This window comes from Camelus bactrianus, chromosome 13 (assembly GCF_048773025.1).
Source record: "Camelus bactrianus isolate YW-2024 breed Bactrian camel chromosome 13, ASM4877302v1, whole genome shotgun sequence".
NCBI classification, from domain to species: domain Eukaryota; kingdom Metazoa; phylum Chordata; class Mammalia; order Artiodactyla; family Camelidae; genus Camelus; species Camelus bactrianus.
The window spans coordinates 14,589,012-14,600,322 of NC_133551.1; the positions used below are offsets into that span (position 1 = coordinate 14,589,012).

Here is an 11,311-nt window from a genome sequence, read left to right on the forward strand (position 1 = left end):
AAATGTAGATTGTTTGCTTTTATTTCATATATTGGTCCTAATAATAAAATAATTCATGTTACTCTAATAATGTTTTTTATTTTCAGATACAAAAGTTGCAAGAAGCAGCTGAAATGGTGAAAAGCAGATGTGAAAATTTGCTACAAGAAAATAACCTAATAACAAAAAACAAAAATAAAAAATTAAAGAAGGTAAGTTTGACAATTTAAAGAATAAAATAATATTTTAATTATAAGTTTTGTGCTTTATAAATTTTATATACATCTTTTTGGTCATTTTCTGTAGTTTAGACCTAGAATTATCTGTCCTGGATTTCTGTGGCAGTTTGTTTTTTGAGGAAATAATGTTTCTTCCTGGCTTGAAATGTTTGTTTGTATGAATGTTTTTTAACTTTTTCCAAAATATTTGGAAAATAGCATAAATGTTTAATTTTTCTCATACAAGAGCAGACCTAAATAGCACAAAAATGGTTATTTGTCAGTGAGCTTCATGCAAACGTGAATACCTCTCATTTTCAATCTCACTTTTTTTTCTTCTGGTATTAAATCTTTTGTGTAAAAGAGCAAAGTAAATAAATATTCTCCACAAAATGCTTTTTTGGAAGAAAAATAACATCATTAAAAAAAAACAGTATCTTTCCCTTCTTTTCATCTTATTGCAAAAAAATGAGGGGAAGGTCAATGTTGGCAAGTTATGATGTTTTTGTGAATATTTTTAAGTTTTTAAATGAAACCGCATCCCTTTCTGGGTCTTTTCAAAGTTGTTTTGGTAAGGAAGCAGTGAAAGTCATAGGACGCTGCCTCCCAGCTGCAGAGGTCATGGGATGTTGCTGGTCAGTTTCAACTGAGTGTAATAAGGTGACTGTCTCTGGGTTGCCCCCACGTCTTGGAACTGAGAAATCTGAGTAAGTCTTACCAATGTGAAGACGAGGTCAGCCAGAGCAGGCATTCTGCTGGTTAAACAGAGATCAAGATAGCCCATCAAATGTGCAACTTACTGCTCAGAATTACTTTTCGCCTAGTTTTAGCAGCCCAGAGAAGAGATCATTTCACATCTCTTGATCTCTTTTTCTCATGAGACGCACCAATGCAAGTGTTTCCTCCTTTGTAGGCAGCACTGTAAATAAAAGCCTATTACAAAACCTGTCTGAGAGGCCAGTGGGGCAGGAGCCTGTGGGTTTTAGATACTGTGAGGTCACAATGTTTTCTTACTGGTATTAAAGTAGACAGTCATTTTTTTTAATGAAATGCTTCCTTTTTCTTTTTCACTGTTTCAAGTCCCCTGGTTTTCTCATGGGCTCTTAGATGTTTGGGGACCCAGAGGTAGGCTTTGTTCTCGTCTTACCTTCAAGGATGCTAGATGTTGCACAGCAGCTCCAGGTGTTCCCTGGGTCGGGGAAAGAATCTCACTCTTGTTTTTCCTCCCAGTGAACATCCTAAATACCCTGTGTCTTGTCATTTTTTCTTAATTAGCAGTACAAACATTTCTTAGGGTTGCTTCTTGTCACATCTCCACAAAAGTGCCACAGCAGCCAAAGAGATTAATATGGATACAATTAGATTTGTTCATAGCAACATTGATGATCAAATTATAGTCTAATGAGGACTGATGGTATTAGCTTTCTTGAAATTACATACAGTAAACTCTACTGATTTGGACTAAGATGGGTGCAGCAAAGCTGCTCTAATTGAAATATCTGAGTTACAAGATTGAATGAGAAAAAGTGACAGTTGCTTTAGACTGATGGCTGGACAGTAGAAAACCACCATGCCAGTTTTATTAGTAATATCCATGCTTGAATAGAAATGACAGGATTCAAAAAAGTTTGCTTTCCTAAGTAGTTTAGACATTCTCCCTGCAAGCTAATATTACCATATTTCATTTACTCAACAGACTTTTTGGAAACCAATTAAAATCCAGCCCACTTTTGAATTATATGTTTTTATTTAGCAGAGTCTAACTTAAAGTTAATTTATGTTTATTTGTTTGAATCTTTTTGTTTAAAACTATTATACCTGAAAATACTTATTATATTGCAAGCATATCTAGTATTTAAGATAGTAAAACATTAATGCTGAATGTGTGATCTTGCACTTATTTCCCTAATGCTACACTCAGATGAGAGGCCAGATGGAGTCTCATCTGAAGGAGTTAGAGCACGTCCGTGATTCCTTGACGGCGGCGGAACAGAGGCTTCACGAGTGTCAGGAGAGCCTGCAGCACTGCAAGGGGAAGTGTGCAGACCAGGCACACACCGTTAGGGAGCTTCAGGGCCAGGTGTCCCGCCGTCACTCTGATTTTTGCCAGATGTGTTAAATGCTTTGGAATAATTTCACCAGTTGAGGGCACTCATGTCTGGGGTTGATAATTTTACTCTCATCTAAATAAGCTGATAAAATATCGTTTCATGCAAATACTGTAATATTATTTTGCAAGCTATTCTTGCTCTTTTAGTATTGTATAGTGAAAAATTGGTAACTGAAATTGATGATTTAGTTTGTTTTTACAAGGCTATATTTAGACATTTGAGGACATAGTAATAGCATGAACAAAGGAGTAAAGCTGTGTTTACATGTATAATTTTTGTTGTTAGGATAAGGTAAATTATGGTAATTTATCTTACACAATTAGAATTTATTTTACTTAGAATTATGCATCAACTTTATCTGGATTATTCTCAATAATTTTTTTCAACATATACTTTTTTACTCTATCAGAAAAGGGATCATGGGTGCCCTGTTAGTCACCATATAGCCACCTCTTAATTTAATGCCTAACACATACTAAGCACTTAATAATTTTTTAATCAATCACTTTTGTTTTTCAAAGAAGCATGTCCAAGGATGGTAGCAAGTCTTTTTCTTTATCTGCAAAATAATTTTAGGAAGGATTCCCTATCTTCCAAATATAATCTGGATTTCAATATTGAAATGCATTCTGTTTTTTAAAACATGCAAATAAAACTTTGCTGAATTTAAGTTCCTGAGAAGAGATTTTTCTAGGAAAATGTTAAATCCCATAGATAACCCAAATTACTAAATTGAAATTATGAGAAGAATTCTTTGTTTTCCCCAAAACTTCTTGAACTATTTAAATACAGCTTTTGAAGCAATGGGAAGAATATTCTGTCTTAGCATGGGCAAATGTTTGCTGATTTTATTCTGCTTCTCATGAACGTGGTTTTTACTCATAGTTACAACTTCTCTGATATTCAGTTATCAGACTATCTGCAGGTGAAATAAAAAACTGTAAGAGTAACGCTAAGTTTTAAACAACAGGAGATTACTGTTTAAAATCTTCACATTTACTTAAAAAAGTCTTCTTTTTCAATAAAACATTATTCAGAATGTTTTAATTACCACCTTTCAGTAAAACTTTTAGTCAATGATTTTCGACTAAACATATTTTGAGGCAACGTAGTTTTTTAAACTTAACCAGGAATTTAAGAACTTGTGTTTTGATGATGTAATATTTCTTGGTGTCTCTCTGTATAGGAGTAATAATAATATTTATACCTGCTTTTTTTTTTATAACTGTTCTAATGTTAAATATATTGATTTCTTTGGAAGTTGATTATAAAGAAAGTAACCAAGAAAACTTTTTTCTTTTAGGTTGATGGAAATCATAATCTTCTGACAAAGCTTTCTCTGGAAGAGGAAAATTATCTTATTCAGTTGAAGTGTGAAAACCTACAACAGTAAGTATTAAATTGACTTCAAATTGGTGTTAACATTTATTCCCTACACACTATAATTTAAAATATATGTCTTCTGTAAAAAGAAAATTAGAACAGATGGATGCAGAAAATAAAGAGCTTGAAAAGAAGCTAGCAAACCAAGAAGAATATCTTAAGCACAGCAATCTTAAGTTTAAAGAGAAATCCGCAGAATATACAGCATTGGCCAGACAGCTGGAAGCTGCTTTAGAAGAAGGAAGACAAAAGGTACAGATGGCCTTTATTTAGAAACTTTTTAATTAGTTTACCAAAGAGTCATCTTTTTAAACAGACAATATCTCATCTTGCCAAACCTATGGTTATTGTTTTTATCCTGATGACAGGGTGAAGGGAGCAATTACATTTTTGTTTTTTACCTACTTGTCCCTCTTGGAGCTAAAAAGATACGTTACTGGTCCAGAGTTACTTCACTAGATAAATGATGATGTGGCAGGTAAATGGCAGACGTGGAAAACACTTCAAAGGAGTCCTCCTTCTTTGTTTTTTTGTTTTGTTTTGTTTATTTTTTGATTTTTTTTTAAAGAAAAAAAGCAAATATGTAAATTATTGAACATTTTGATCAGGATCTGGTAAGCTGTAAAGTTCAACTCCCTGGTTTTTTTGGCAAATGTTGTATAAATAAATACATGTAAGAATTAAATGCAGGAAATGTGACGATGCAGAGAAGGTACAAGGTACATCGGGGGCGTGGTTAGTTCAATCTGGACATGAGGGGACTCATTTAAGAATATCTCGGTAAAGAGAGAAATTTATCAAATGCTTTGAAAATGTAGTCTTTTAAGGACACAAGGTGGGCTTTGGAATCCACAAGAAGTGGATTTGAATTCTGGCTCTGACACATTCTACCCTGACCCAGGGCAAGCTACTTCTGTAAACTTCAGTTTCTTAATTCGTAACATGGGGGTGAAGAGTTTCCTCATAGGACTGAATGATGCTAAAAAGAGACCTTCTATATATCCTGATGACTCTCCGGTGTATACTTTACCCAAGACTGTTCTCTCCCCTGAAATCTAGATTCACACATTCTGCTACTTACTTGACACCCCCACTTAATTTCAGGATCGCAATCTTAACACATCCAACACCAAATTCTGGATCTTTCCCTCTAAACTCTCTTCCACCCATGGTCTTTCCCAAGCCTGTTAAAGGCACTTCCACAAGTCAGATTCAAATCTGGTATCCTTGAAATATGGCTATTAAATCATGTGTCATATAGATATATGGTTATTTTTTTAACTCTAGGAAAACAATTTAAATTGATTCTAAAAGACACACATTTGAATGAAAGCTGAGTAGTAAAACTTACTGCCAGTGGTGGAAATGTAACTCAGATTTCTCAGCCCCAACTTGTAGGAGGAAAAGAAGTGACTTTATCCTGGGTTCAACCTAAATGGACTTTGAAAGTGCTAGATGCTCTCAGATTCCTTCATAGAAGTGCTTAGAGTCCCCAGCGATGTGTCTGCCCTCTCCTTTCTTTCCTGCTGCAGAGGAACACAAGCTGTCCCTAGTTCCTGCCACGTGAGGAGTGCATCACTGCACTGTCCTTGTCCACACTGAGGGACACTGAAAGACACACTTGTCCTGAGGGCTCTTCTGCCACAGCTTCAGATCCTGCTAGCATTCCTCACTTGGCATTTGTGCACAAGAGATCTTTGTAAATAACTTGATAGTAACGTAAACCTTAGTGCATGGAGTTAGATTAGAGGATGGTCCTTCCTATTAGCTCCTTGCTCCTGAACTAGTCCCTGCCTCCACTTCCCATTCCTGTGCTTTCAACCCAGGATCCTGCAGATAGGCTCTTGCACACCTGAATCCCTGGAGAAACACAGCTAAGCTAGACTTCCTGCTAAAGTAAGCCATCAGAGAGATACGAAAACTCAAATTCAGACCACTTTGGGAGTGAATGAATGAAAAAACCAATCTCTTTTTTGTGTCTGTCTGTCTGTGGAGTATAAGTACCACCTGCCCTGTCCCTAATTCTATCCATGTTAGTCTGTAATCAGCATTGATCGTGAACTTCCTATGCTCCACCACCACTCTAGACGCTGTGGTGACTATAAATACTGTAAAACGTGGCCATTGGTCTCAGTAGGTTACAGAAATGCAGTACTGGGGAGAACCTGCCTAAGTCACAGAGCAGTGCAAATCCGCACGCTCTTCCACCCGAGCTGATTTTTCAGATACTTACTCAGCAAAGAGGAGTATACATGCTTATGCTATCTGTGTTTCTCCAGATAGAACATCTTTAAACACTTTCCAGCTAATTGTCTAATATCTAAATAATATCTACTTGGAAAGAAGAGATACAGTATAACTATGTCAAGGCTTTAGTTCATACCTTAAAGCACATTTAGTTATTTTATCTTTTAATTAAAATTACAGGTTTCTGAAGAAATAGAAAAAATGTCATCTGGAGAAAGGGCTTTACAAATTAAAATATTAGATCTGGAAACTGAGCTTAGAAAGAAAAATGAAGAACAAAATCAACTTGTTTGCAAAATGAACAGTGTAAGTATTAGTATGACAATGTATTTTCATAAAAAAAAGTTAGCATTTAACATTCTTACAGTGGAGTGTAGTTTAAAGTACAAAGTGAGGGGAATCAGGGCTATTGCTTTACTGATAATATTAAAAATAAAGACTAATATAAATCATAAAAAATTAAAATGTCAGCATTGTACTGAAGAATTATTATCCTGCATCCTTGGTAGCTTCTGTCCCGTTTCCCCCAAAGCCTTGTCAGGCCCTGTCCCTGCATGTTACTTTTGCATGACAGATGCTTAATGGAAGTTACAGATATTGTTTACTTATTTTCTTTCTAGTATGTTTATTTTTTTAAGATAGATACTATTATTATGAGCTGGATTTTGATATGTCTTAAATAATGACTTATATTTTAGAAAATTATAAGTTGGTGTTAAATAAATATTTTATATCTGTATATGAAGTGGGTACTTGGATCTACTCAACCGTGAAATGAGGATACCAAATTGGCAGTGCTTAATCAGTCTTCTAACGTTTTTTCCTAACTATTCATGAAATAGTCAGTTGGCATAACATACTGTGAAAGCCAGCGCTAGTTGTGACTGAATTACTTGAAAACTATCTGCTTAACAATGACATAGGAAATAATGATACTTTTATTTTTTCCAGGAGCCAGACTCTATTAAAACTACTTTTTCATTCCCAAGTGTCTCAAATGTTGAAAACCTGAAAGGTTCAAAAGTTAAATAATTCTTGACATGCAATGTTAGTTTAATTTTATTACCATCAAAAGTTCCATGATAGTTTAATCAGATCAAAACATTTCTAGGGTAGGGGGTGTATAGCTCAGTAGCAGAGTGCATGCCTAGCATGCACAAGGGTTCAATCCCCAGTACCTCCATTAAAAACAAACAAACAAACAAACAAACAAACAAATAAAAGCCTAATTACTTCCACAAAATTAAAAAATAATAATTTTTTAAAAATTTTAAAAAGACAAAACATTTCTCACTTTTAATTTAGCACAAGGCTTCCCTTTATTTCAATACTTTTTTTTAACTCATAGTTAATTGTGTGCTAGTGTCTTCCATGGTGCCCTGCCCACAACAGCAGGCCTCTGCAGATTTTCTGCCCAAGTCCTCCAGTGGGAGGGTGAAGTGGGTACACAGACTTAAGGGTAACCCTTGGCAGCTTAACCTGGACCAAAAAGCCTGAAATGTCTTTGGAATCTAATGTGTTATACCAAAATCCATGTACATTTTACATTCTACTTTACAGTATAAGTGTGTTTGTATTAACGTTTTTTCCCTCCAAGTTGTTGAGTAAAATCAATATTCCTCAGAGATTCATTGTATTCATTCTGTGACTTTGCATAGCTCAGCCGAGACCATGTTTCATATCACCACACTTCCCTGGGGGGCATCGGTCAGTTTCAGAAGGTCTCAGATGTCACTGAATACCCAATAGGAGATAAAAGATTTTTCTTCCCAAGATGCCTGCATTTAAGTTGGAAGCTGGATGATCTTTGCGGCCTATCTAAAGTATTTTCAGTGAACAAATCTACTTGGGAATTTATATGCAACTGAATATTTTTAAAAAATATTAGATTTTAAAGTTTTTTCCTCAAAGAACACTTATGATATTGAGGGTTCTTTATTTTTTAAAAGATCCTAAAAATAAAATGTTTATATTATTAAAACTAGAATTCTGTCAATTTTTAAGATACCCAAAGTCATTCTTATGGTATAAAATACAAATTTTTAGGCAAAGAAAATAGCAAAAACTAGTATTAAAATATGTTGTTAAATGTAATGGAAATTAATTGTGACAGTTTTAAATAAAACCAATTTAACCAATTTAAGTTAATCATGTTAAATATGTAATAATCTAGGGCTAAGTGAATGTGTATTGTAACAAACTCTACCACAGTAGAGATCAACCATGTATGTGCTTTATTTACTCTGGATTTTAAATAAAAATGAACTCTAAGATAAGTTAATAATGAACACATCAGATGTTAGGATTCTTTTAAAAAATTAAAAATCATGTGCTCAATTATTGTGTATATAAATTTTATATCATGACTTTCCTTTGATGTGAGTGTCATTATTAATTATCTTTATTTCTTTTTTTATTTAGAAAGCACAACATCAGGAAGTATGTTTGAAAGAAATACAACATAGTCTTGAAAAGTCGGAGAATCAAAATGAGAGTATTAAGAATTATTTACAGTTTCTTAAAACTTCTTATGTAACAATGTTTGGATGAATTGTTCGATTTATTTTCTATAAACTAGCTTTTTACTATGAGTCTAAAAAGTAATTAGGTAAAAAATAAATATACTATCTGTTGTTACACTTTATAATTTATGGGTGGTAGTATTAGTGTTTTTATGTAAAGATTTTTGAAACATAATTTATTATCCAGCTGAAACTTTAAAACAAGGTACATGTTAGTACTCCTTTTTTGCTAGGTAATTTTCATTTAGCTCTGGGTTAATTTGTATTTAATTTATTTTGGTTTTTAGAAAATTTTACACAGACATGGAAGAGAAGTGAGAATGATTCTTTGTGACTGTTGCCACCATTCAAGTGAGTTTGTAATAAACCTAGGCCAATTGTGGGCCCAATACATGATTTTAAATAATGTGCATAATTGTTTCATATTATGGTGCTGTATATGTATATATAAATTAATATAATAAAGGAAATATCCTGGATGTTATTTTTTTATAATGATGTCTCAGTAGACTTAGTATTGTTTCAAGTATCTGCTAAGATGCCATTATAACCTCTGTGAGGTTTTAAACATAGAATTTTAAGCCATGGCTACTAAATGACAACTGGTGGTGACAGATGAAAACACGTTGGCATGCGCTGTTTCTTTAAAAAGAATAGGCCTTTAGGCTGTCCTGTGAATTCGTAGGCTCTTTCGTTCTTCATCTTATGTTAGTAATTCTCTGATATTATTAGTGTAGACATTCTGAAGCCCCTGAGTTAACTAGAAGATTAAAGGGGAGCAACTTGTCCCACCCCTTCCCATGGCCACTCACATGGGATGATCAAAACAAGCACTTTCAATACCAAGAAGCCTTAGGGTAAGGTCTTTGTTATTGGGATGATGTTGACGAGATACCAAGAACGTGTCTTTTGTAATCTCCTACCCTGTGTGTCGAGGGTGGAAGTAGCTGACAAAGGATCAAGTAATAGTCATTCCTCTCGGAGAATGGCTTGAGAGCGGTTTATTCAAAGGACGCTCAGGTCTGGAAAGATCGTTCAAAGAGGCAAGTTGTGTTCTACACTGTCCAGCCTATGAAGAGAGCTCAGTCTCTCCGGAGTGTTTTATTCTCTCCTCTGACCAGAAATGGGGCCCTGCTTTTCTGCGGTCCCCTCACTCCTAAGACTGCTATATCATCTGCAGGGGCTTACTTCCCAGTGACCCAACTGCTTCACAGTATTTTTCTTAAAATAGTAAAATACAGTAACTTCAGAAACTGGCCTCATTTTTTGCCCAACAGTTGGTAACAACATTAGTGTTGCCCCCTTTATTTTCTTTTAAATCGTAGTTCTTGTGGCACTACAACGCATGCTTGAGGCTCATGGTCCTTTTTTTGTCTCCTAAGGCAAAGGGAACCTTAAGAAATATTCAACGTGGAAGAAAATTAAGGTTCATGAGTATTGCCTACTAGGCTGTGAGCTCTTTAAGGGCAGAACTGTACCTTATTCATGGCTCTGCTTCAGCCACTACACACTCCCTGGTGTATGGACACTCAGTTGATGTTTGTGGATGGATAGATAGATGGATGGGCGTTAAAAGAGGGAGGTATTCATATTCCTGTCTCAGATATGAAAAAATATAACCACAGAAGAGTTAACTACTGCGGCTGTGGTATAAAACACTTTAGGTTTTAAAGCTGGCATTTGAACTCAAGTCTTCTGACTCTAAAACTGAAGTTCTCTGCACAATCTGTTTTCCTGTTGCAAGCAGTGACCGTGGCCGCAGCCCAGCAGCACCATTGCTATTATTTATTGAGCTCTTTGCCAAAGTTCTGACTGTGGTACATGTGTTAATTTATTTACTCTTTACGCCTGAGATAGGTGTTACTCATTACATTTACTTCTCGGGAAACCAGAAGACAGAAAGGGTAAGTAACTTGCTCACGGTCACACAGCTAGCCAGCAGCAGGCACCCACAGTCTCTGCTCTTAACCAAGACTAGACCTCCTTCATGTGTATTTCATGAATAAACAATCCTGCATTCAATGTCTCTACAAATACTTTCTCTTTTTTATATTTTTAATTTTTAATCAATGCAATTTGTGCACATGGCATTTAAAAATTGGTCCCCACAGTGTTTTAGATAGACTGTGGAAGGGAAGACTTACCAAAAAGTCCCTAAGGTTGCTATTCAGAGGCTAGTCACACAATAACAAAGGAAGTTTGCCAGAGCCTGGAAGAACTTTAACAATCTCTGTGCTTAAAGTTTCATGTGAAGCATTAAGCACAGACATTGTGTGTGACCCCAACTCAGCATCCGGGAGGCCCAGAGTCAGTCCCCTGTGCCTCTAAGCAGTGTCGGCTTCCAGCTTCCCATCATCCCAGAAAGCCCTTGTTCCCACTGCTCACAGGCCAGCAGAATTTTCTCTTTTCCTCGATATTCAGGGCCTCAGAACTTTCTTAAGTTCTAAAAGTTTCTTTCCATTGTTTATGTAATTATTATCTCTCCACATGTTTCTTCACTCTTCCTCGTTTGTCTCCTCGATCTGACCTCCTCACAACTTGCCTTTTCCCTCGGGGTGTCTCCCTCTGGGTTCCTAGTGAGGTATTTCTTCCACCCGATTTTTCTGACCATTTATATGGTCCTCAAAGGCAGTCATTCTCTTTTTAGTTGGATACGGGAATTTCTAAATAAGAAATCATGACTTTTATTTCCTGAAAGTGATTTTTTTTTGCACTGTAATTCCATTCCATTTTCATTAAAATTCTCTTGTTTCTTCCATTAGTTCTACTTCAGTGGGCATCTCCTGTTTCTGTTCTGTTGGCTATCTTTCTTTCCGAGCGCCATAAATGAGTCTTAATTCGCCCCGCCTGC

General features: G+C 35.5%; 1 protein-coding gene across 11 annotated transcripts in view; it reads left to right on the forward strand.

Moving 5' to 3' along the window:
• The window catches only part of ODF2L (outer dense fiber of sperm tails 2 like), a 34,143-nt gene extending 25,188 nt beyond the window's left edge, over positions 1 to 8,955 (forward strand). For 7 of the 11 annotated variants that reach the window (XM_074376076.1, XM_074376073.1, XM_074376072.1 and 4 more), the window contains 5 exons: positions 87 to 191; positions 3,612 to 3,697; positions 3,781 to 3,943; positions 6,119 to 6,244; positions 8,360 to 8,955. In XM_074376076.1, the coding sequence (XP_074232177.1) occupies positions 87 to 191; positions 3,612 to 3,697; positions 3,781 to 3,943; positions 6,119 to 6,244; positions 8,360 to 8,488 (609 nt within the window). In that variant the 3' untranslated portion in view covers positions 8,489 to 8,955. Of the gene's footprint in view, positions 1 to 86; positions 192 to 2,118; positions 2,278 to 3,611; positions 3,698 to 3,780; positions 3,944 to 6,118; positions 6,245 to 8,359 lie in introns of all 11 variants that reach the window. The other 4 variants (XM_074376082.1, XR_012511137.1, XM_074376079.1 and 1 more) reach the window with 4 other exon arrangements.
• The last annotated feature ends 2,356 nt before the right edge of the window (positions 8,956 to 11,311 follow it).